This window comes from Nannospalax galili, unplaced genomic scaffold (genome assembly GCF_000622305.1).
Source record: "Nannospalax galili isolate Female #2095 unplaced genomic scaffold, S.galili_v1.0 scaffold525, whole genome shotgun sequence".
NCBI classification, from domain to species: Eukaryota; Metazoa; Chordata; class Mammalia; order Rodentia; family Spalacidae; genus Nannospalax; species Nannospalax galili.
The window spans coordinates 2,380,106-2,407,295 of record NW_008353937.1 but is presented as its reverse complement, the minus strand read 5'-3'; the positions used below and the strand labels follow the sequence as shown (position 1 = coordinate 2,407,295).

General features: G+C 47.9%; 1 protein-coding gene across 4 annotated transcripts in view; it reads right to left on the bottom strand.

Annotated features, from left to right (window-relative positions):
- Trappc9 (trafficking protein particle complex 9) overlaps nucleotides 1-27,190 on the bottom strand; it is a 551,206-nt gene that overhangs the window by 195,856 nt on the left and 328,160 nt on the right. For all 4 annotated transcript variants that reach the window (XM_029555013.1, XM_008851069.2, XM_008851072.2 and 1 more), the window contains one exon: nucleotides 10,429-10,571. In XM_029555013.1, the coding sequence (XP_029410873.1) occupies nucleotides 10,429-10,571 (143 nt within the window). The remainder of the gene's footprint in view (nucleotides 1-10,428; nucleotides 10,572-27,190) is intronic.

The following is a 27,190-nucleotide window of genomic DNA, read 5'->3' as shown; positions in this document are numbered from 1 at the left end:
TGTGATCAGTTTTGGAACTTTGCAATAGTCTCCATCTGTTGCAAAAGAAGCTTCTTTGATGAGTGGTGACTGACATACTTTTCTGTAAATCCTTATTTAACACATAATAAGAAGTTACATTTGTGTAGGCATGTGACAGCCTTGAGGACTTCTCTAAGAACTATGACCTCTCAAGCCATGTGTATTTGGCTATGTTTATAGTACCACACATGAGTTTCCTCCCACTGAGTGGGCTTTAGATTCAACTAGGTAGCTGTTGATTACCCCCAGGATAAAAGTGCCTCTACTGCACCAATGTCCTTTCCTGTGCTTGTCACTGTTGTGGTTTTTAGGCCTGGAATCTGGGGTTGGGCCATTCATTGATGTTCTCCCTTAGCTTGCATAGTGCTCTCCAAAGCTATAAGAGCTCACCTTCAGAGGGAGGAGGCTTCCAGCTCAGCTCCAGCTCCAGTGCTCCAAATTCTGTGTCCAAAGTATGTCCTGTCTTCAGCAGTAGAGTCTTACCATCAAGTTCTGGGAGGCCATCAAGGACTGTGGCAATAGTCTGTGTAACTTGGGGAGTCTCTTGAACCACTCTGGCCAACAACTCAAAGGAAGGTTTCTCCTGTCCGGCACTGTTTCTTGTTATGTAGCCTTCAGCTATACTCATGGACTCATGTAGGGATGTGTGTGTAACTTTTCAGTAGGTGTTTGGACTAATTCAATCCATTATGGTATTTATGCTAGCTAGGCACTGTTTGTGTCTCCTCCTTCTCTCCCTGTCTAACCCTCCTCCCCACCCTCCCCATTTAAAGTGTCCCCATTTCCCCATTTCTCCCTTGATAATTTCTGTCTGCTGTGGTCCCACTAAACATGCAATTATATGGCCTACAAGATCAATGCTATCTTCCTTTGCAGACAGAAGAAAAATGATGCTTAAAGTCTTAATTCTTATTTAAGATAGATCTTAATAGGAAATGCAGCAATTTTGGAAAAGAAATTCTATGATAAAAGTCTCTCTTCAAATAGCTGTAATAAATCTGTGGGCATGTGAACCCTTTGGGAGAGTTGAGATACCCCTCCCCCATAGGGGAAGTGGAGCTGCTCTAATGACAGGACATGCAGTGGCATCTCAGGAGGAATGGTTTCTATTCATAATGCAGCACCTATTACACCTCATGCCCTCCTCTAAGGAGTGTATTTTCCACATGGCTCAAAGTAGAAATGTCTAAGATTGAATCATTTATTGTAACAGTTTAGAGACAAATTGCTCCTCAGGAGAGAGGGGAGTGCAGCCTTCAGACACGGACAGTGTGGCCTAATCCATTTCAGTCTAGTCCCTGAGACATTACCAGGCAGCCCTGTGCAAAATGTGAATCTTAGAGGTAATGGGTCTTCCAAATAAAAGTCAGCTGAGACCTGAGAGAGAGAGAGAGAGAGAGAGAGAGAGAGAGAGAGAGAGAGAATTTCCATCTCACATCTCTCCTATGTCATTTAGAGAAATGGTTTTGGTTTTGAGTTGACTTGATTCTCCTCTCGCCCTGATGAGGTGGACAGAACAGAGATGAGCCCTGGGTGAGGGACTGGGCAGCTGAAGGTGGGTAAGACAGGACAAACAGAGCTCTCCAAAGTTACACCCTCTCATAAAGGTTGTGTGCATAGAAGAAATCACAGCCCAGGTCTCTGGAAACCCAGCTCAGACAAGTATAGCCCAAAGCCTCAGTCTGGTGCCACAATGCCCAGTGGCAGCCCAAGCCCTCCATATCCAAATATGCAGCACACAGGGGAGCCATTGTACGTCGTTCCAGGGAGTGATGCCCACCTTCAAGGGCTCCCCAGAGCAGAAACAAGATGCTGAGCACAACACATCCAGACACTCCCTGGAACACAGGAGGCCCTAAAACAGGAGTATTTCTCCTTCCCCTCTCCCTTCCAGAAGACCACCACTTCAAAATCACGAATAGGAGAGGTGGTGGGGATGGCTGGGAATCTGAGCTTGGATCCCCAGAACCCACATTCTGAGCATGGCCTTCCTTACCTGGAACCTTGGTGTGGGGGTGGGGGCACAGGAGGATCTCTGGAGCTTGCTCAGCACCAGCCTAGCTCCAAGTTCAGTGAGAGACCCTGTCTCAAGAGAGTGAGGTAGAGAGAGAGAGGGCAGGGCATCTGATGCCCTCCTCTAGCATCTGCAAACACACACAGGCACTGGTAGCTGCGCATATGCATGAGATATGCCACACATATGCAGCAACACACACACACACACACGCACACACGCACGCATGCACGCGCACACACACACATGCACATTACCAATAAGAAACGCTGCAGAAACTTCAATATTAACAAGAAAGGCCATCACCCAGGCCATCCCAGGAGCAGCCAGCCCACAAGCTTTGCATCTGGGTTTTACAACAGAACTAACAACTCTGCTATGCCAGCAGCAGCGTGAACTTTTGACATATTTGGGTTTTGTTTGCACTGAAATCAGCCGGAGCCTCCAAGATGGCTCTGACACCACAGAGGCCTCGAAGCGAGGATATCTAGAGTCCACTGTCACCAGTAAGCTATGTGAGCCTTGGAAAACTCATCAGTCATGCAAGTGTGTAGAGAAAGGCTTGAGTTTAAAAATCACGTGGCGGGATTCTAGCAGAGCCATGTTCACCCGTGAGCAAGAGGGAAGACATGAACCCACGCTGCCCTGTGGCACGCTACTTCAACAAACCACAAATGCCGAGTGCCCCAAATACAAGTTAATTCTGCCACTAAAGCAAATACAACTTCAGCTTGGTCCCAAATTCTTCAGGGTTCAAAGCCTGTAAGTCAGAAATGCCACACGCCTTCCCAGGCCCGCCATGGGCTGGCCCAGTGGTGAACACTCCTCGCTCTTGGAGAATGGATAAGACACCTCATCTCCTGTGATGCCTGCTCTCTTCCTGTGCGTATATAGTTTTACACCTGAGCCTTAAAATTTTTTTAAGTCAAGGTATAATTTATGTTCAATGAAAGACACAGATGTGCAGGGCAGACCGGTGAGTTCCTCCAGAGTCCGCACCCTGGAACCCACACCCTACCTAGACACTAAATCGAGGCAGAAAATGTCTCTTCCTCTGAGATGACCAACCTTCCTGGTCTGCTAAGAACTGAGAACTTCCCTGGGAAAACCAAAGTAGCAGGTAGCCCCAGTCCCTTCCCAGCCCACCTCAACCATCCATCTGACCGCAGATGGGGATGTCATTGTTCTGGAGGGAATAAGACACTGTGTAGACTTCTGTGTACAGATAAGGCCTTGATGGGTGCCACGTTCCAGAAGCTTGGTTTATTTCTCAGCAGTGTCCCCATGTACGGCTGCAAGTTGCACCAAGGACAGTTCACGTGCTCTGGCGATGGACACTCAGAGAGGTTACCACACTGCAGTTATTGAAATAAACCTGTTATGAAAATTCTTGCACAAGTCACTTTTTGGGAATATCAATTTTTATTTTTTACTTCTCCAGAATAAACATCTAGAAATAGAATTGCTAGCTTGCTGGGGATGTATGTGTTTAAAAATCACAAGGAACTGCCCAGGCAATTCAAATGCCCACAGGCTCCAGCCTGTTTGTTCCATCCTCACCAACCTTCAGTGCTGCAGAACTTTCTCATTTCAGCCATTCCAATGGGCACATCCACGCACTCATTCCACAGGTATCTCGCTGTAGACTTGTGTTCCCCTGAAAACTGATGGCGTGGATCACTATGCAGGTGCCCACGTGGCACTGGAGTACTGCCCCCAGCACACTTGGGGCTTGACATGTCTCTTGGTAAGATAAGATTTTGTGTTTTATTTTTATATTCATTTATTTATTTAATGAAAGGGGGAGGGAGGGAGGGGGAGGGGGAGGGAGAGGGAGAGGGGGAGAGGGAGGGAGAGAGAGAGAGAGAGAGAGCGAGAGCGAGAGAGAGAGAGAGAGAGCACACTCAGGCACCTGCATGCCCCAGCAGGCAGGACAACCCCAGCAGCTGTTTCTTGCCTTCTGCCTTGTTGAGGCAAGGTCTCATCTGCTGTCACTGCATTCCTGGCTCGCTGGCCTGTGAGCTTCCAGATGATTCTCCTGCACCCACTTCTCATCTCAGCACAGGAGTGCTGGGATTACAGTTGCATACCATAGCTTCCAAGTTTCTATGTGGATTGTGAGGATGGAACTCAAGTCGTCTGGCTTACACAGCAAGTAATTTTACCCACTGAGCCATCTCTCCAGCCCAAACATGAGTTTTGAATTTGGGTGAAATTCTTTATTAGCTTTTTGCTTTATGGTGAGCAAGTTCTGAGCCCATCAAAAAAAATCCTTGCCCCAAAGTGAAAGCTGCTTTGCTCTTTTCCTTGAGGAGAAATGAAAGACCCTCTAACTCTCCATAAAACAGACTTTGCCTTCTGCTAAAAGTCAAGGAAGACACATGATCAGGTCTATTTCTGAACGTCCCACGGTGATGCATTGAGCCTTCTGGCCACCTTTGTGCCAGTGCTAGACTGTGGTTAGTATAGCTTTAGGCGGTATTAAAAAACACATACCCATACACATTCTCCTTCTAGGGAAGTAATTTGCCTGCTTTGGTTCTAGTCCATGTCAAGATAATTATAAAAACAACTTGCCAGTTTCCAGTTTAATAAAAATAGTGATGGGGTTATGAATGGGATTATGCTGAATTTAGTCAGTATCAGGGAAACTAGAGTCCCCACCAGCAGCTCTTCTGGTAGGTGAGCTCCGCACCCTTCTATGGTTTAAGTCTATTAAGTCTCTTACTCATGTTTTAACACTGTCTAGACAAAGACCCCAATTTTACAACCTGATCCACTCTGTTATGGGTTTTCACTTCACAGAAACATTATTTTCAAAATTTTAGTTGATAATACCCTGGAACGCAGTTGATTTTTAAACAGTGAGTGACATCTTGCTGTCTGCTGAGCTGAGTGATTAATTCTAAACATTTCTTTAGTATTCCAGGATTTTAAGGCTATTTTTTATACATAACTGTGTGTACCACGCAAAGGCAGACACATGGATGATAATACTTTATATCTCTGTTTCCAGTATGAAGGCCTTTAAGTCCTTTTTTTTAAAGCCTTATTACTTTGTGTGAGACTGTCAGAAGAATAATGAAGAGGGTGCTCGCAGCAGACACACTCGCTCAACCTGTGGTCTTGGAGCGAGTGCTCTGACTCCCCTGCGATGTGAGTAACTGAGCTCTCTGTGCAGGCCTTATTCTAGCTGATCAGAAGCGTTTCTTTTTAAAAATTTTTATTAATCTGAGAATTTCATACAATGGATTTTGATCATATTCAGGCTCCCTCCCTCCTGCTCTCCCCCATCTTACATCCCCCTCCAACTCCGTGTCCTCCATTATTTTTTTTCTTTTTTTAAGGCCTATGAGTCTAATCTGTGTTTCCTAAATGCTCTGGGGTATGGGTCTATCACTTCAAATATGGTCAACCTACTACGCATCACAGCAATAAGGGAAATTGGCTCTCCCTCTCCCTCTCTCTCCCTCCCTCTTTCTCTCCCTCTCCCAGCATCTATCAATTGCTAGTACTGCCTCAGCCAGGACTGGGGCTTCCTGCCTACCTCCCCATCCATGCTGGGCCCCTGTCTGTCTCGGGTTTGCACAGGTGTTATGTATGTTGTCCTAAGTGTTGTGGGCACATATGTGCACCTACCCTGTGGTGTCCAGACTACAGTTTCCTTGTATCCACCTGCCAGCTCTGGCTCTTGCAATATCTCCACTCCCCACTTGTGCAGTGATCCCAGAACCCTGTGAGGAGAAGGTGTGATACAGATGTCCCATTTAGAGTTGAGCATTCTGGAGTCTCTTATGCTCTGCACAATGACCAGTGGTACGTCTCTGTGTTACTTACTGCCATCTGCTGCAAGAAGAGCCTTGTCGGTAAAAGCTGGCAGATGCACTAACCCAGGAGTGTAACACTAAGTCATTAGGAGTCAGTTTACTATTATGCCTATTTAACAGAATGATGGCGGGAGGGTCTTCCCCATGGCCTGTGACCTGTCCAGCTACAGGTTCTTGGCCCTGATAACAGTATGAGGTATGGACTCCATCTTTTGTGAAGCAGGCTTTAAATCCAGTTAGAAGGTAGTGGGTTAGTCCTATGACATTCATGCCACTATTGCACCAGTGGGCATATTTTGCCGAGCCAGTTGTTACTGTAGCTCACAGGATTCATAGCTGGGTAAGGCTGTGATTGTTCTTCTCTGTCAGTAACATGCAGAGCACCTTCTAGTTTGGTAAAACTAGTCAGGAGAGATGAAGCTGCAAGGTCACTGCTGGCTTGATTCCTCCTTGTTTGTTCTGCGACTCAGGTATGTAGTATCTTCAGAAACAGGGTTTCAGGATCAAGTTCTGGTGGGAACCAAGTACAGTGGCAACAGCCAGGATTGTTTGAGGGAGTCCATTCCCGCACTGGGCCTTCCATTAGCTAACCAGCGGTGTCTGTTAGGGCCACCCCACCTCTGTTAAAGAGTAACTCCATTTAAACTCTTTTCATACTGCATATGTGTATATTCAAAGAATCTTCCACAGCAAGTTTCCATGTGGCTCTTGCAAAAGACTTTTAAAGTTCGTTAAGCCTCCTCTCACTCCTCTTCTGCTGTTACCTCCCATTCCCCACCCCCATGAAACCCATCCTATCGTTATTCCCTAGCTGAGGAGTTTTTAAACCCTAGTTTGTAGAGTGTTCCTAGCTAAGCATGGGTTGGACTGTGTTCAAGGATGCTCTTCCTCAACTCACATGGTTTTTCTCTTTTGTTTTGCTAATATAGCAAATTCCGATGACTGATTTTTTCCCCATGGTTAAAAAAATATATGTAAGTTATACTTAAACTGTTAATTCTCTATCACGGCCTTGATACATGGCTGAAATTGACTTGTATTTTGTTTGCATATTTAACATTTGAACATGAGGCTGGTCTGTGATATGTTGCTCTGGAGGGTAACAGCAGGTGAGTTGGGGTCAGGAGGAATTTCTCCCTGCCTTTCTGAAAGGGCTTTCCTTCTTAAAAGTTTGAAATAGTTCCCTGGTGAAGTGTTCTGGGCCTAAGAACATCTTCATGGGGGTTTCCGATGGAAAACTCAAGCTCTTTAACACGTGTCCAATCGTGTGCTCAACTTCTTCTGGAGTCAGTTTTAGTGCTCGTTCATCTTCGCTCCTTCAAGACATTGATCCACATGACTTTCCACCGCATCCGCTCATTGTTTCTGGTGTACAAGACACACAGAAGCCACAGCCACGCCCCTCTTTGGTTCCTCCCCCCACAGGCAATTTGTGTTCCCTTTTCTTTCGCATTGCCTCTGCTATAATTAATTTTACTGATTTTACTATTATTTATTACAGCTTTTCATTTCACTCCATAAATTCTTCTCAAGTTCTGCTGTATTAAGGGATGCATTCTTCCTTCTGAGTGCTGCGGGTCTGTTCTGCTCTTTAATGCAGAAGCCATGTCACTGACTTTAAATCGTTCATTTCTTCTAATAGAAGCATTACTCTCCTTTAAATAGAATTAGTGGAGTTGGTTAATGGAAATACCTAGGTTTTCCTGTGGGCTTTTGTTTCGTTTTTGTCTCATTGTATTATCAAATACTCAGGGAACAAGGCAGAAGTAACCGGCGATGACGTGTGGTTACCCGCTTCTCCCTTTAGTGTGTCGGTTTTATTTTGAAATTATGTTTTTAAGTATTTTTATTCAGTGAGGTGTGAGTCTGTGGGGCCTGCTTGCTTCTGAACCACATGGCCTGCTCGTTTCTCCTGCCTTTCTTCTGCTGGGTGCAGTTGATGACTTGACTCTTCTTATCATTATAAACATTCACTTGTTTAATTTTAATATGCCCACACCGACCTGCTAAATATTGGTGTTTACGTACAGTATGCACATTTGGCACAAGTTTCTTGTAAGAAACATTTGACCGACATCTTACTACCTTACACAGTCTGACCATCTCACTGTGCTGTGTGTGTGCCTGCACGCAGGGCAGCTCTGCACACAGCACGTGTGAGTCTGTGGGACCTGTTTGCTTTCCAACCACGTGGCCCTGCTCATTTCTCCTGCCTTTTTGATAGTACTTTTCTTTGGTTGAATTAAGCCCAAATATCCCACTTTACATCTTCCGGAGCATTATCCACAACTTCGGCTGTTGCTCTAGAATCTCTAACGCTGGGGGCTTTACATACAAATGCCCCACTGCTTGCGAGACTCTGTTTCTCTTTTATGTTACACGCTACAGATGGCTGTTGGTTCTTCCGGGAGGAGTAAATGAAGGAGAGGTGATCTTCATTCACGTATTTACTGTTCTGTCAGCTCATTGCTCCCACCTGAAGCTTCATGTTTCCGTTTCATGTTAATTTTGTGTTCCCATCAGGCTGCTGAAAAGCAAGTTCTTCCTCTGTCCACCTCTCTCCCCAGAGAGGCCTCACGAGGCCCTGGCCGTGCTTGCTGGCTTGACGCACAGCACAGAAGAGGAAACAGTAAACAGTGTAGTAGTTGGCCTTTTCTTTTAACCACTGTGAAACTTTTCTTTATGACAAAGAATTCAAACGTGCTCATTGCCCCCTCCCCACCCTGTACAACTTTCGGTTTAGGACAAGGAATTCTAATCTTTTCATCTCCAACACACTCTGTAAAACTTTGGGTTAAGAAAAAGTCCTGATGCGTTCCCAGACCCTGACGGCCTGCGGAAACTGAGCTCCCCCTCTTTGGTTAACCTTCTGCCCCTTCCCCTTCATTTCCTTTGGGTTCTTTTAAAGTAGCCAACCAGGAAAGACTGTGAAGTCAGGCCCCAACCAACAGGGAAAAGACACAGTACTCGGGAGTTAGGAGTCAGGATAAAAACTTACTCTTTCTTACCCCGAGTGTCTGCTTCATATTTCTTTGGTGAGTCATGGACCGTTCTGGTTGGAAGTAAAGTTTCACCTTGCTGAGATGCTCTACTTGGAATAGGGTAGCCTCTTTCTTTGTGATCCCCAACATATTTCTAAAGAGCAGTGCTCCCTGGAGCCTGGAGTGTGCTTTCTTGAGGGAACTAGAGAAAGCAGTCTCCGCCCTCCAGGATGTGGTGATCCGTTAGATTTAGGGATGAGGAAAAAGGAAGAGGAGAAGTGAACTCACAAACTCAAGACCTTGAGACACAGACACACGGGCCAAAAGAGAGCCCGTGAAGACCACAGGCTGGGCGCGGGACCGCAGCAGCACTTCAGCGAAGGCCAACTCCTCCAAATCTGCTTCGGCTGAAAGTGACTGTCATTTAGAAATGCAAGGGTTGTGGGGTGGGAGCCGGATACCAACAGGGGAGAGAGGAGAGTTCAGCAACAACCTGTGGCTCTTCCAAGAAGTATGGCTAAGGAGAGGAGGGAGACAGGATAAAACAGATGTGAAGTGAGGACGGGCCTGGTACACCCTGACAGCTTTGTCAGTCAGCAAACCAGCTGAATCTGTCCCAGGGCAAGTATGCTTTGCCCAAACTCAAAACAGAAGACACTTGATTAGTGACAACTTTGAAAGAGCTGGATGCCAGAAGGTCCTGTGAGCCGTCAATCCTTGCTGAAGACATTCTCTGACGGCTGTGAGGAAAGCGGGCTACAGCATTTTAAATGGACTTTTATGTCAATGTTATGATGGACATGACACCTCTGTTTCACAGTAGGGAATAAGAGGGAGCACAGGCTGGAGCACTGCCTGTGATTTCCAAAGGCAGAGGGGCAAATCTCATTCTTGACTGCCATTTACACAAGGCCCGCCATCACTGCCAATGTGCCAGGCTGGGCCTGGGAAACTGGTAGAAGTCAGTGGAGATTGGCCTCACCCCCAGAGGCTGTACATGTCTGGGCAGCGCTCTGAGCTGCCGGGGTCTCCAGTGAGCTGGGGCTATACCCAGGGCTCCCGCACAGCCCTGGACTCATGTCTCCACAGCCTAAGAGTAGGATGAGAATTGTCACCTTGTGTGTGAGAGCAAGCCAACAGCTTTGCTCACTGCACAGCTCTGAAGTTGACAAACCCTGTCCCTTTCCCAGGAGGAAGGTCAGGCCTGGAGGAGTCAGTAGCATAGAGAGGCACTGTGTGGGGCACAAGCCCTGTGCAAAACGACCTGACACTGTACCACGCTGGAAGATCCTTGTGATGCTGGACAGTGGGCCCGCAAGCACGGCCTTCATCTCAGAAGACACAGGAGCAACACAGAGAGCAAGGTGGGGCTCCTCAGGGACATCCAACATGCACAGAAAAAATACCTGCATGGGGGGTCACCCACAGGGACTGCCAGCACAGCATTCCGGCCAGCCCATTCCACACCACCTCCAGGACAGCCCGTTCCACATGCTGCCCTGTAGATCCATGCCTTCTGGCAAGGTGCTGGCTCTTAGGTACAGAGGATAGAAATGACAAACTCAGGGACACCGTGTCCGCTTACCTGGTTGCAGGGAGCGTGCTAACTCGAGTGAAAAATACGGAGGGCTCCACTTCCACGTGCAGTCCCAGAGCCAGGTTCCTGTAATATCCGTCCACCTGGCCTGGGCCTCCAGAGTACTTGAAGTTCAAGATAGCTTCGAGAGTCTAAAAAGTTGTAATAAGCAACGAGTTAGTACCCCAAGAGTACCTGTGGGCACCACTCCAGGAGGCAGGCGGAAGAGTCTTGGCCCTCCCATGTGAGGGGATCAAACTACTCTCACCCTGGCTCAGACCCAGCTCCTGGTGTTACCCAAAGTTCCTGTGGCACCCAAAGTCCGCCCAGTCCTCAGCCTGTACATGCACGTGGAAGGGATTCTAAGTGCATTCTGTTTAGATACAGAATTTGATAGAGAAAACCACACTGAATGAACCTCAGTAAGGCAGTGGCCATGGGGAAGAGCTGGCTCCAGGGAGGAAGTGATAGGTAAGCTCTACCCCCAAGTGACAGTGAGTGAAAGCCCCCCTCAGTAGGTCACAGGAAGTGCAGCAGAGGGCCAGTGGGGAGGGACAGGTGTGGTGTCCCAGTCAGCAGCAGGGCACAGGATGGAGAGGCAACAGTCACCACCCAGATGGGTAGGGAGGCATCACTGCAAAGGTAGTCGACACTGCCAAAGCCGAGCAGGGCTGGAATGAGGAAACACACTCTCCACGCCCCTAGGCTCTTACAGAGCAGACCCAGCTTCTCTTGATGGCGCAGGCTTGGAGGAGGCCATCAGCCACCACACAGAGGCAGTGAGGCAGTGAAACTGCAGCCCTAGCCTACTCAGGCCATCTCCAACCCTCCTTTCCTGTAAAGAGAAATCTTAGTGTGCTGGGGGACAGTGGCCCAGACCAAGGGCGCTGGGGAGATAATAGGCACACAGACAAGATGCCGACAGGCAGAACTCCATTCTCAGGTATGGTTAGGCAGGGCTCCACACCATCATCGCCTTGGAGGTCCAGTGATGCTGGGTCTGAAGAAAGCACCCTGGTGCACAGCACCCACAATAGCACAGGCTGATGACTGGCTACAGTGTAAGAGGCAGGAATTCTGAGAGAGTCCCAGGCAAAACCCATATGTACCACATCTACCCGAGACTGGAGGACAAGACTGTAAGCCCCAAATATCCCCGACATCAGCCTGGAAGCACCTCAGGAGGCTACAGACAAGCCCACCTGTGCCCCTGGGGAAGCCCCGGGGAGTGAGGACACATGCATTATGGAAAAGCTGGCACCCCCAGCCACCTCCACTCCCAGGACAAAGCTACTCTGCAGGGATCCAGAGCCTGTGTGGCACAGAGAGTAGCCATGGCAACCAGAAATCCCAGCCCAGCTAGCTCCTGACTAAAACATGGAAACTTCCAGAGCAGTGTCCTCACACTGGTGTCGGCAACAGTGGCCCAAGGGCCAAATCTAGCCACCACCCGATTCTGTAGGACTGGGAGCTAAGAACTGTTTTCACAATTTTTAAAGGTGGTAAGTCAAAACAAAACAGAAACAAGGCTCCACAGCAGAAACTCCATGTGGTTGTCCAAGTCTGAAATATTTACTACACAGCCCTTCTCATTCAAACTCTGTGGACAGAAGCTGGAGAGGCGGATCATCGGCACTTAAGAGCGCTCACTGCTCCTGCAGAGGACCTGTGTTTGTTTCCACTCGCCCAGGTCGCAGCTTGCAGCCACCTGTAATTCCAGCCAGGGGATCTGATGCCCTCTTCTGGATTCTGTGTGCATCTATACTCACGTGCATATACCCACATACAGATAAACACATAATTTTGTTTTAAGTAGCTAAAAATTTCAATGTAGACAGAAGTCTTAGAGGAAAGCATAGGGGTAAATCTTCTGTTTCCCAGGCCTAACACCAAAAGCACAAGTAGCAGGCCAGGACATAACCGGACAGTGCCCAGGAGGTCCAAGGAGGTGAACAATGAGATGCGGGCCCAGTAACATCCCCAGGACATGTCCATTCGATGGCAAAGAAAAACGGATGCACCTCCCACCACATCCGGCACTGCTCAGCTTCTTCAAAGCACTCTCCCCAGGCAGGAATGAGAGCAGAAGTTGGGTTCTGTGTGTGAGTTAGGCACTGGATGGCACAAAGGAAAGCCAGTTTCCAAGAGACCGGGGGAGGTATCGGCCTGCCCCTCCTGCCCCAGCTTGGCTCCCAGTCACCCAGTGAGGCGCATTCGGCCTGCTGTGTCTGCTTCTGCTGACCTACTTCTCTGCAGTGAGGCAGCTACAGCTATGGAGCTTTTTAAGATGAAGGAAACTGCTCCCATGGGCCCGGTGTCATAGAAAGGGTCACCTAGGAGCCGCACACCACCTCCCCAGTCCTGTGCACCCCTGCCCTGCCCCGCCCCCGCCCCCTTCTTGCGTTCTGTCTCTATGTGCTTGGCTATTCTAGGAGCCCTGGGTAATCTCTTCTGTAACTGGCTTATTTCACTTAGCCCACATCCACAATGCTCTGGTTTCTCTCACTGATATTCATTTTCCACTTTTGTGTTAATAGCCATCCTACTGGGGTGAAGTGGCATCTCACTGTGGCTTATGCTGTCTTTGCGTGATGGCCCTTCTCCTGTGCTTATCAACCTATTGAGTATCTTCCTTGGAGCAATGCCTACTCAAGCGCTCAGTCCCACGTCAGCTCACTGTTCCTTCACACTATCTGCATGCCCATGTGCCTGTACTGGCAGAAATACCTTCGTGACCTTCTACCCACATAAACACACCTCCTCCACACCACAGAGGTCAGCCCAGACCCCTTCTTTCCTTATGAAGTGCTTGGTGAGACAGCTGTTCTAACATTCAAGGGTCATATTTTGGCCTCACTGAAACCCTGAGCTCTCTTCCCAGCCCCATCAGCCCCACTACCTCCAGAGAGCTGCTGGTTTCTTGTGAACATATCTGACAGGTTCTGGGACTCACACCCATGATGAGCAGGTGAGACCTGCTGCCACACATCCAACATGCCTTCTGTAAATTCTCTCTAGCTGACATGTGGCCTTGGTTAATGTTGAGTGCAAGGATGTAAGATAAAACTGGACATGATCAAGTTAGCCAAGCCACCACCCAGCAGGCAAGCTCCCATTACAGGCACGGTGTCCAACCCAGCAGGCAAGCTCCCATCACAGGCATGGTGTCCAAGGAAGTATGTACACTTTCACGTGGCCCTGAGAAGCCAGGATCCTGAAGCACTAACGAACATCACACTGGATTTTTTGCTTTTTAAAATAAACTTAAAAACCACCTACAGAGAGAGCTGTAGGAGAAATCACCCAGGGATGGAGAAAAAGTGTACAGAGATAACTGTCAAGCTCCAGGGGACACAGAAGAAATAGCCTGTGTTTCTATTTTCCTGGAATTGGCTGTTTCTTTACTCTGTAGAGAACCAAAGACAGAGATATAATTGTGGGAAATATCTGAGTTATGAAAATCAAGCACAGAAAAGGTTTTGTGAAATTGAGTATTACTGCCTTGCCTCCTAATGATTAAAAGAAATAAAAAGCTGCCTCAGCCTGGTAGAACTAGAATATTTTAATAAAACCATAAAGCAGGCTGACAGGCAAAAGGCACAGGGTGTTCACGCTTTTGTTCAGTCTGAGTAGTAGGAAGCATAGCACTGTCCTGCCTGGAGACGTTCAGAGCACTACTTGGTCCCCACCCAGACAGAAGAGTACTGCAGAAAGTGGTAATGAGCCAGGAACTAAAAACAGAACAAATATTTATTTCTTAAGCATAGTCCAGCTGCTGTTTCAAGCTAAAATGAGAAGTCTTTAGATGGCTGCCCTGTACTGAGCCCCTGCATGTGGAAAACGCTAAACTAAGTGATCTGTGTATCATGCCTGTAAAACAGAAGGTGTTATTGCACAGGTGTCCAGGATTCCTTTCTTGTTGTGATAAAACACCCTGGCAAAAGCAACTTCAGGGAGAAAGGTCTATTTGGCTCACAGTTCCAGGTTGCTGTCCGCCACTGTGGGGAAGTCAAGATCACGGGAACTTGGCACAGCTGGTTCCATCCAGAGTCCAGAGCAGAAAGCACTGAATGAATGCATCATGCTTGTGCTCAGCCCACCTCTCTGGTCTTAGTTCAGAATCCTCTGGAAATGATGCTGCCCACAATGGGTGGGATCTTCCTATCTCACTTAATGCAACCAAAACAATCCCCCCTCCCCCGACAGGCCCACAAGCCAGCCTCATCTAGATAATCCCTCCTTGAGACTTTCTTCCCAGGTCAGACTCACTTCCCAGGTTATTCTAGACTGTTGAAGCTGACGATTAGAACTGACCACCACATCAAGGCTCTGTGCAGTTAGGGGAATTGTAGTAGGCCACATACCCAAGACCTGAACACAGAGCAATCTGGCTGTTCAGCCAACTTCCTTTCCAAGCGGGAAAACCGCTCAGATGAGCATCTGGTCACCCACATACAATTCACCTGAGGGACTGTCTACTGTGGGCCACAGCAATTGACACAGAAACATACTGCTGCCCTCAGATGCTCAAGTTAGCAGAGAAAAAAGCCCAGACACATGAAATAAGCAGTGCCCCGCTGTGCCATTGCTAAGTATGGAGATGTGCAGTGACACGGTAAGAGATGACTGGAAAGGGACAACAGATTAATGAGGAGGGAAGGAGAAGACAGCTCTTAAATAAAGAACTGGCACACCTCTAAAAACAACCCAGAGTAAACTAAACTGCCACTCCCTTCTTTTTCTATTTATTTTTATATGTATGAGTGCTTTGCCTGTATGCATGTAAATGCACATGTGTGAACCAGGGTCATCTGCAAGAATAGTCAGTGCTCTTAACCACTAGACTATCTCTCCAGGCCCCAAAATATCAAGAAAGGTGACATTCCGGTTAATCAAGGAAAACGGGAGAAAGAAAATTCCAATGTCAAGAAGAAAAGTGAGTCTCAATGGAGAGCCTACAAACATTCAAAGAGCAGAAGAAAGAGTGTGAACAATTGTGCACCAACACACTCAACGATTTATGTCCAGTGAGCATGCATTCCCAGCAAGAACCAAGCAGAAGCAGAAATCCAAATGAAGTTCATGTCAAAGTCAGAATGCAGATGAAAAGCATCTAAGAGAACCTGATACCCAGATGGTCAGCTAATTCTATCAAACGCGAGCAGTAGAGAAAATGCCAATCACATAGAACCATCTTCAGAAAAGGATGGAGAGGCCCAGTGAGATGACTCAGTGGATAAAGGCACTTGCCACCACGCCTGACAACCTGAGCTGGATCCCCAAACCCCACATGCTGCAAGGCAAGGACCAACTCCCACAAATTGTCCTTCAACCTCCAAACGCACACCTTGGCAGGGACAGGGACAAGGGGACACACACACACACACACACACACACACACACAGAGACTAGAAAAAAATGAGCACGAATTTTTATCAAACCAGTTCTACTCAAATATTGAAATCAGAGGGTTTCAGAAACAATTTTTGAAGCCAATATTTCTTGCAAATTTAACTATAAAAGTCCCTAACAAAGTGTTAATGAATCTAATTCGATAGTGTATAAAATACATCACCCATCATAACCATGTCTTATCTCAGCAATGCAAGGTCGGCTTAATCTTGAAGCATTTATCAGTGAATGCTGTTTCTCACTATATTAAAAAATTGTTAACAGAAAGGAAAAGTAAACTGCACAATCCACAGAAAAGAAGCAGTTACAACATTCAAAACCTCCTTTATAATTTCTTAACTGCCAGCAAATAATGGATAGAAAAGCACCCTTCACAGAAGGCACCATGAAAAGCTTAGTGAAAAGCCACACTGAACAGTAAATAACTAAATATTTCCACCTAAAACTGAGAAATAAGGAAAACATGTGGCTGTGCTTTGAGATCCTAGAAAGCCCAACACGTCAAGAAATTAAAGGTATCCATGGAGGAGAAAGACTAAACCTGTTCAAAATCTTAAGAAATCTACTGGGGCTCCCAAGAAAAATCAAAATACCTATCCACATGACAATGGATATGATGACATCTGTAGAAACTATTCACAACAATCCTAAACTGGAGCCTCAGCATCCAGAAAGAGATGGGTGGAAGGATAAACACATTGTGGTGTGCCCACACAACAGCCCACTTGATCTGCATGAACAGAACCAACGAGGCACAACACCATGGGAAGCATCTCAAGGTCATTCAGAGAGGAGTCAACACCCAAGAGCAGGTGCTGTGTTCACATGCATACCAGACATGAGGAAGGTCAGTCTTCAGGCACAAGGAGACTAGAGAGGCTTGAGACTGGGGACAAGGGCGGGTGAGCTGTGAAGAAACCAGGTACACTTTCGGGGTGATTAGGTATCCCACATCCTGGTAGTATTCCTGGCCGTCCAGGTTCTCCAGTTGTGAAAATTCGTCAGATGCTGCATTGGACAGAATACCAACTGCACTCAATAAACTAGATTCTGGACACTGATGTTATTAATAAACACACGATCACTTGTAAACATTTAAACATCTCAGAATGTGAGCCACGATGATATAGGACAAACATGGGGCGTGTAGGAGTCTTAAGTAGGGCCTAGCAATGCCAGGTTCCACAGCCACAGAAAGGGAAGGAGGCTACGACCGACAGTAATTAAAACTTCATATAACCTTGGATGAGTCTCGTGCCTCCTCTGGTTCAATATCCTTGCTTGGAATCTGAGCGCCCTGACAGATATTGCCTGCGATTTTGATCAGCTCTTATCTGAACTGTTATTGTTCCTTCTGTATTACTAATCTAATGTTCCACAGTTTCTAATATAGCTCAGGCTATAGCCAGAGAGAAACAACCACCCTCATACATATCCTAGCCAATTTAAAAGTATAAGCAGGTCTTTAATTTCTGAGGACCCCAATTGAACGTGTCACTGCAGATCTCCCTCTGCCTTCATTCTCTGATGTGACATAAGAGCAACAGCTAGAATGTGGTCCACTTAGGAAGCCAAACACCCAGGACCAGCCACTGGCTGGGACTTGTCCCCACCAAACCAGACGGGAGTCTCCCGAAGGCCAGGGAAACCTAAAGGTGAGAACCATATCATTACTTTCCAGTTAATTAGCACTTTTGGTCAAAGTCTCTCTTCAGTGTTAACTATGCCTTAAAGATGTCAAGCAGCCACAAATTAAACAGCATAGCCAGAATCATGCAGGAGCCTGTTTGAGCAACAGTAGCCTTCAGTTCAGACCTGCTCAGAAGGCCCATCAGTGGTAGGTGGGAAGAGTTATAACCCAGGATCCACAAGGACGGACCATCAGCAAGCCACAGGACGATTTTGATGCAGCTTAGAGGCTGGAGGACCAGACTAACCCTTAGCACACACGCCTGGGTGGTGAGCAGCAAATCCTGGAGCCCACGCCCTGCAGTCCACAGTTGAGCAGAGGGCTTCCTGCCCCAAATGGACTTACTCTCAGCCAAGTTACATCTCTTCTGAGGAGTCTCTCAAGGACTCCACAGCAAACCCCTCTGTGCCCATGTCACAGTGCATGCACATGTGGCTTTGATGGTCCCACAGCACAGCATCCCATCAATACCAAGTACACTCACCTCCTCCAGACCTAAGGCTGTACACAGCACATGCTGCCCCATGGCTGCGAGGCTCTCCTTGTTTGCCTTGTAGGATAATGACTTTATTCTTCTGTTGATGCATCTGCCCGATGTTTATATTGAAGATAGAAATACACAAATATAAACCTTTTCTTGCCCTTGCCCGCCCCCACCTCACCTCACCAGTGTATGAAAATACACTGATGCACTTGTGTATGCCTTGATGCATAACTTCTCACTTCCTACAGCCTGGAAGTTTTTACTTATCAGCACATACAGTGTAGTCTTCGAAAATTATTTCCAGAGCATTTGTAGACATGGTGTGGTTTCACCCAGCAGTCCCTGCAGACAACAGAACATCAGGATAACCAGGTCCACTAGTCACTTTCTACGAACTCTGATATATCTGGAACATGTGCTCTTTTAGGGATTCAGCAGGTAAGAGTGCTTGCGGTGCAAGCATGAGGACCCGAGTTCGGATCTCAGGACACACGTAAAAAGCTGGGCGTGGTCCTCCAGGCCTGTGACCCCAGCACTGTGGAAGATGCAGAGACGGGAGACCTCGGGGGCTTGTTGGCTGTCAGCCCAGCTCCGGGTTCAGTGAGAGACCCTGCCTAAGGAAAGAGGATGGAGGGTAACAGGGCAAGATGCCCAACAGCCTCCTCTGGCTCTGAACACATGAACCTGCACATGCACGTGTACACATACCACATTCACGTACACACACATAGACACACACACACACACACACACACACACAGACACACACACACACACACACACAGAAGAATAAAAAGTGTATTTCCTGAAGAGATATATCTGGGTCAAAATGTATTTGTTTTGGGGGATTTTTTAATTTTTAAAAATGTATTTATTTTTATTTTATGTGTATGAGTGTTTTGCCTACATGCATATAAGTGTACTAATGTCATGCAAAGCCCACAGAGGCCAGAGAGAGCATTGAATCAGGTGGAACTGGAGTTACAGAGGATTGTTAGTTGCCATGTGGGTGCTGGGAATCAAACCTGGGTCGTCTGGAAGAGCAGCCCGTGCTCTTAACCATTGAGCCAACTCTCCAGCTCCTTAAAACGTATTTGTAATTGAAGTGGACACTAAAAACATCTTTGACTAGGTGCTAAAACACTTCACATGTTAAGAGTCATAGCTGAGAGCACTTCGCTTCTCTAGACATTCAAAGCATGGGCTGGGGCTACAGCTCAGTGGTGCCTAGCAGGCATTGGCCCTGGGTTCCATTCCCAGCACCACAGAGCAATACCTCCAAAATAGGATATGTTGCCCAAATTTGGACTTTTTAACAATATCACATTTTTAAACCTCAGTTTTAGTTTACATCTTTTTTTCATTATGAAAATTGACCATATTTTCATGCATTTGGGCTATTTTTATGTCTTTCTGCAAATTATACATTCTGATCTTTGATCTGTCTGTATCTTAGCCTCTGAGCAAGATTTTTTTTATATGAATACCCTTAGAACACAATCATGTCCCCAGATAAACACAGCTTCCCTACCTCAGTTCTAACATGACTTTGCTCCTCTCGTACTGACAAGAGCTAGCAGATCAATGGATGGGAAGAACAGGTCCAAAAATTAAACCACACTGACACAGGAAACTGGTTTTGACGAAGGGCGAAGACAATACAATGATCAAATTAGCCTTCCGATGACGATGATGGTGAGACAGCTGGACAAAGGCTACAAGACAAACCAACCTGAGCCTTTACCATCCACGCAAGTCACTCTCCACACATGGCAAAGAGACCTGCACCGCAGAGACGGAGGGGTAGTGAGTGGAACCACCCTGGGACACCAGGAGCTCACAAAAGACCCCTGCATCACATGATGATGGAAAACACCACTTACTTTCATGAGAACGTTAAAAGAACCAATTTAGAACCAGGGAGAGCTGGGAGTTACAATACAGAAGTCATCTGCTTCACCCAGGATGCCACCTGTCCCGGCAGGCCACTATCCGGAATGCTGGGTAAACCTGGACGTCTCCTTCCCTTCCTTTCTTTCCCTTTTGTGTTTCTTCATCTTTCATTCTTGATGTTGATAACTTGGGTTGTTCCCTCCCTGTTCTAGACATGTCTGCTGACAATATCAACTTTGCTGTTTTTCAAACACTCGTTTGGGCTTTGTTAGTTTCCTCAAATGCCTGTTGCAATCAGCACAAGACCTGCAGCACTCAGTAAGTGCCTACTATGTGGAATGAGGTTTGTCACGGACTCATATTTAATGAGTTAATTTTGCATAGAAGTCTGTTCTGTGGACAGATGGTCATCTTCATAATAGCCACAATCCCCTCCCTGCTGAATCTGACTGGCTCCAAGAAGCCCCCTCCACCACCCCACACTCTGATCCATGGCAAACCCCCCTGGTTCATGTGGTTTCTGCGTATCACTCAAACCCTTGAGGAGCCTCAGGTTCCCAGCAAGCTCCAGGCTGGCTGCTCTACCTGACGGCGCTCACAGACACTTCCCACAGTGCTCACAACACGATGCCAGGAGCCTCGGCTCCTTTCACAGGATAAACTCCCTGAGCTTTGGTTCAGCCCAATGCTTGGTTCACCCATCACCTCAAAGGACGGGTGCTCCACCAACACCTGTTCAAAGCAGCTGGATGATAGTGCCTGGACAGGGAACCTCGCGAAGGAAGGATGCTGGAGTACCAAGCTCTCGCTGTACCAGGAACAGTGCCATCGGACTGCCAGTCTGACCACAGAGCCAGGCATTACCACCCAAAAAGCTTGTTCTCAAAGGCTCAGAGAAAGTTCAAACGAGGTTTGTCTGACTCTAAAGGTCTTGCTCTTCCAACAGGGTATATATCCAGAAGAAGGAGATGGTAGTTGGGAAGAACAGGGCCACAGGCAAAGGCTGGTGCTGCCCCAGAACCCAGGTCTGGCCTCTTCATGGAAGGACCCACAGCATGGTGTGTGGAAACAGCTCTTGACTGTATGGTTTGTCTCTGTGTGGACACAGCTGATGAGTGGGCTGGGAAGGGAATATAATTCATTTAGCAAGACCTAAGTATGGGATGTAGTTCAGTTGGTAGAATGCTTGCCTCACACGTACAAAGACCTGGGTTTGATTTCCAGGGCCATATTAAAAGCATTTAAAAACCAGGCATGGTAGTACATGACTGTAATCCCAGTACTCAGGAAAGAGGGGCAGGTGACACTTTTTCGCCAGGCAGGGTGAGCTTCCTGCACGAGGGCATCTGAAGGAAAAGCAGAATGAAAGACAAAGATGCTAGGTCTTCAAGACCTGGAAGAATGTTCCAGACACAGGAAATTGCAGAGAAAAAGTCCGGGGGCGGGGGGCTGGAGAAGTGGCAGAGCTGGCCGCACAGGTGCGTGACGGGCAAACAGGGCTAAGCTACAGTTCCCAATGGGATGGAGAGCCTGGGAGGCGTCTGTGCAGGCATGGCCCCATGCCTTCTTCTAGAACAGTCTGGCCCTGGAGGCAGTAGGTACAGAACAGGATAGAGAGGAGAAGGCAGGCTGGATGGAGAAGGTGGGTAACTCCTCACATGAGCTGACGGTGGGAGGGAGTGCCAAGCGGACTCTGTGGATGTGAAGTTAGAGGCATCAGAATTGACTGGGAAGCTGAACGCTGAGTGCGAAGGAACAAAGAGTCTTGGTTTTCTTCTAGATTGTTCAGTGGAGAAACGAGACATAAAGGAGAACGGCAGGGCAGGGTGGACAGGTTATGGAGGACCCAAGACTTGGGCTGAGGACATGTCAAATCTGAAAATCCCAAGGATGTGTGGTGTAGATGGTGTGACACATGAGTTTCAAAGGCAGGGAGAAGTGGGAGAGGTGGTGTCAGGCAGGGACGGCTGCAGAGCATGGGGGACAGACGAGAGCTGGGGACAGAGCAGGCTCTGCTCCTGACTCCTGGGGCTCCACATCGTACTCACTGAAACAATCCACAGGGCCATGACCGTTTATTACAAGGCTTTTCGGGTCTCTTGCTACCTATTAAACGTGTCAGCCTGCTTTCTTACACCACACAGGCCCACCTGCCCAGGGGTGGCACCACCCACAGTGGGCTGGGCCCTCCCACATCACTCAACAATCAAGAAGATGCCCCACAGACATGACCACAGGACAGCACAAAGAAGGAAGTTCCCCAATTGAGGTTCTCTCTACCCAGGTGTATCAAGTTGTTAACTAAAGCTATCCCACACACAGGGTATTCCACAGTCTCACAAAATGTGCCTTAAACAGTAAAGAGTGAAATAGTTAACACCTGGGCTCTGAGAGGAGCCTGCATCACCCAGCTCAGACATGGCTATCATTTCTTGCCATGTTGCCAGGCCAGTGGTCTGATTACGAGGAAGAGGAAACCAGCGGGTGTTAGAAAAACACCTAGAACAGCACCTGGCACTTGGGAAGAGTGATGTGATTGCTAACTAACCTTGTTATTGCTAAGTCAGTACTGGACAGAGAGAAATGCAACTGGTTACTTGGCACTAAAGAGTCATAAACTAACATCTGCCCCTACATAAAAACTATGACTGGCCTTGGCCACCCAGATATGGATAAGATTTAACAATATTTGCCCTTAACCGTACAAATTGATGCCTATGTCCAAAAGACTTGGGTCTCACCATAGAGCACATGTGCGCGCGCACACACACACACACACACACACACACACACACGCACGCATGCACGCACGCACACATACATGCACACATGAGTGCACACCTAGTATGTAACTGAAGCTCCCTTCCCTGAGTACAAGGCTGGGCTGCAAGGACACTCCGTTCCATACCCTGTGCCTGACACCCATGTCATCCACTCAGCGCAGTTATCAAGCACTTTCTTGGTCCAAAAGTACTGAGTCACTCCTGTGTACACTTCTCCACAGAGCTCCCTGCCCTGGCTCAGAGTCCATTACCTCCAAACATGGCTCCATCCCACCCAAGCCTACTCTCAAGGCAGGATGAGGAGGAGGAGAACGGTGTCACGGGGATTGTGAGGTCTGGATGGGAGGGTGGCCTCACCGCAATGACCACACATCTACAAGACATTATCTACATAAGGCTAATTGAGACGGGAAGATCCGCCCTAAATGTGTACAGCACCATGCCCTGAGCTGGGGTCCCAGACTGCAAGAGACGGGAAGTGGAGCTGGGAACCAGTGCTCACCAATCGCCTCTTGCTGACCACAGATGCAACACCGTCATCTGCCTCAAGCCCCTGCTGCCAAATGGAGCCAAAATTAACCCTTTCCTCTCAGGTTTCTTCTTTTTAGATATTTTATCACAGAGGAGCAAAGTAGTTAGCAGTATCTTCTGTTCACTTCTGGCACTGGTGCTCTAAGGGGAGGCGTCACGTGTCCTTCTGCCTCTCACAGTAGCCCTGGCACTCCTACAGGCTTTGGGCCTATGCTGGGTTTCATTTTGTAAGGTTAGATCCTCACTGTGGAGAAGGCAGCATTATGGAGAGCTAATGGTACATTCTAATCACCCCAGGAGCACTAAGAGACAACATGGCTTCTCCAGTAACAATGTCAGCAGAGTATCTGTGTGGATGGACATGTGACTGCAGCACCCCCAACACTGCTCCCCGAGGGACACGTGACCCCAGTTCCCCAACACTGATCCTTCAGAGACATGTGACCCCAACACTGCTCCCTGAGGGACACGTGGCCCCAGTTCCCCAACATTGATCCTTCAGAGACATGTGACCCCAACACTGCTCCCTGAGGGATATGTGGCCCCAGCCCCGCAACACTGCTCCCCGAGGGACCACGTTTGTGTCCCCATTACCACCCCCATTGCTTCCTGAGGGACAGTTAGACACACTGGAGCAGAGTAATGGCAACTGATTCAAGGGAGGTGGCCTGCCACCGTCGAGCAGCCCCAGCACGGGTGTGATAGTAGAGGGGCCAGGTGAAAGCACACGCTGTGGAGGGAGAAAGGAGGCCTAAGATGAACCAAAGGGTTTCCACCTTCAGGGTTAGGTAACTCACACAGAATGCTGTGCTCTCTCCACAGGACCCACATCCCTGCTTCAGGATGACCCTGTCCCATGCTAAGCTCTGTGTCACAGAGACAGGAACACAGAATTTAACCCTCAGATCCAGCGTCTGGGGCTTGCTGGGAGCTCACACCTCCATCTTAGAATTCCATCCCATGAAGGGGATCATCCAGAACCTACCCAGAGTGAAGCCTTGGTGAGAGAGCTGCTTGGACCTCACCAGCCCTGCACTCCCCACTCACCCCTAAGCCAGTGGCCCCTACAGGGTTCCTAACAGCATCCTACCTCAGAGTCTGGAAGCACAGAAACCAAGTCCACCACACACTCACACACTGCCTCTCTGACAGACTCTGGGCCACATGCTCTGTCAATCAGAAATGACACCACAGAGGTCGGTATCCAAATGGTTGAGATGCAATTATGGCCTTACCCAAGATGCACAAGACTCAGGAAGCCTTCACTCACAGAGAATGACAGATACTTTCTTCCTAATGAGGTCTGAGCAAGCAACGAGGTTCGGTTTGGGGAGTACACCAGATGCACATGGGGAGGACTTCCAGTACACTGAGTATGTCTCTGAATTATGTGATTATTCTAAAACATAATGAAGTATGTAGAACCATCACCTATTTCTATAAGAAAGAAAATGACTTAATGCACTCAATAGTTAAACAGTGAACATGCCACCTGCGTTTAAATTTGCGTTTGGGTTCTAGTCATGAAACTATGGAACGTTCTCAATTTCTTCCCTAACTGACATGAGGATGTCCTGAGGAAGGGAGAACTCAAAGCAGAGGCCCTGAGTGCCACTCTGTCAGTGCGTGACCATGCCTTCGGCTATGGGGCCAGCTGCGTTTCTAGGAACTACGGTAGAAGTCAGAGAAGAGCATGCATCAGGCCATGAGGCACCAGCTGGCCAGAGCTGCTTTTGTCTCTCAAAGCTGGCCATGGAGATCTTCAGTGTTATCTACATTGGCGCCTCTGTTCGCTTCTTCACTGCCCATCTGTACGATGTGCAAGGCCCAAAAGGACTCCACCCACAGCGACTCCCAATCGGATTCAAGGTCAGACATGGGGACTCAGTGGTCCGTGGACAGCCTACCTTCATCTTCCCGGGGCAAGAACCCACCACCACCACACGGAGCTGTCCATACTGAGCATGCTATAGAAGCCACAGCAGCCCTGAAATCCTAGAGATTCACTTCCTCTTCCTCTCCCTCTGCTGACAGCCCCATGGGAAAGAATGCAAACAGGAAAGCTCCCTGACTGGGAAGCCTCCTCCCTGGAGACTGGCTCTCATAGTTCTGGAGGGCACTAGGCAGCTGCTAAGGGAGAAAATCAATCAATGGGCCAACCCAGCTCTAACCCTAACAACCGCAACACCTGTGCAGCAAACGGCCTCTACTGGTGCAGCAGTGGCACTGTTAGGTGGGGTAATAAACAGCTATTTGATTTGAATTAAAGCCCTCTCAATGAGACGGAACTCATGGGTGGCACTGTAGTTATAGCAAAGTATACATGACTGGAGAGGTCATAGATCCTAGAGAAAACCCTATCTATGTCCTATGTCTAGATAAATGAAATTTCTTACTATATGCTAAATATGGACCCTTATATTTACAGACAAGTGAACCACACACCACTCATCAAAGCTTCCTTTTGCAACAGATGGAGGCTATTACAGAGTTCCACAACTGGTCACACACAGAGACTATACGTCTGAGAGATGCCCAGCCCTAAGTGACACATGTACAGTGACACCTCTACACCTAAGGCTCATGGAACATAGTGGAACAGGGGGTAGAGAAAATACTAATACATCCCTCAACTCTTACCAGAGAGGCTTCCTTATACAACATAATACGATGCACACAGATGGCCACACTGGCTCAGTTTTAGACAATAAGACTGCAGAGTGTGTGGCCCTGGACAGGACTCCTGTATTAAACCTCACCTCCCAGGGCTCAGGGACCATTGCCGAAGAAGAGGCAGAAGTTTTCAAGAGCCAGGGTTTATCCATGAATGTAGAGAAACTGGAAGCTTGCTCATGTGGACTGTGGCAATGGTGGTGTCACGCACAAGACCCACGCCAGCTCAATCAGACAAGGGCCCAGCACGAGGCAAGGGAAATGGGCAGCGGGGCCAGCCCTGGTCTGCGAACTGTTGGCAACTGATTACACCTGGGTGAGGGAGACTAGACCTTACTGAGACCTCTAGACAGGCTGACTAGACTCCTGTGGATGAACGTGCACTGAAGGACATCTGGGTACAAAGGCTTGCCTGGATAGGACTCAATATAAATGACAGAATGCATGAGGTCTAAATCTGATTAAGAACTATTGTATGAAATGCACAAAAATTCAACAAAAAATATTTAAGATAATTTTAGAAAGATGGCAAGCAATGCCCAGTCCACCTTTGGCTTCTCATCACCCGAGCCCTCAACCCAGCCACGATCATCTGTAACAATTCTCTAGCCAGGGAGAGAGACTCCCGATGCAAGTGCACACCTACAGTGCTCAAATCTGATTAAGAACTATTGTATGAAATGCACAAAAATTCAACAAAAAATATTTAAGATAATTTTAGAAAGATGGCAAGCAATGCCCAGTCCACCTTTGGCTTCTCATCACCCGAGCCCTCAACCCAGCCACGATCATCTGTAACAATTCTCTAGCCAGGGAGAGAGACTCCCGATGCAAGTGCACACCTACAGTGCTTCTAGCCTGGGACAGTGCACACCTACAGTGCTTCTAGCCTGGGACAGTGCACACCTACAGTGCTTCTAGCCTGGGACAGTGCACACCTACAGTGCTTCTGTGAGTCGGTTCTCAGGCAGATCATTGCTGAGCTTATTGAGAAAATACTGACCGAGCTATTTGTGTCCCACCCCCACATAGCTATGGAGCATGACCTGCATCTAGAAGATGATGCCTTTGACGGCATCCAGAGCATTAGAAGGCTCTGTGAAAGGCACTGCAGGTTCCAAGGAAGCCCAGGTTTCCTGAACCTATTATGTATCTACTCACAGGCAGGTCATTGCTACTGCAGTTGGCCTGACCTTCTCCTCTGCTTAGCCAACTTGCAGCATGGATTTGGTAACAAGTGCATGCTCTGCCTCAGGGTCCACACAGCCCGCCTGATGACCAGCCCCCAAACAGCAGAGGAAAGCC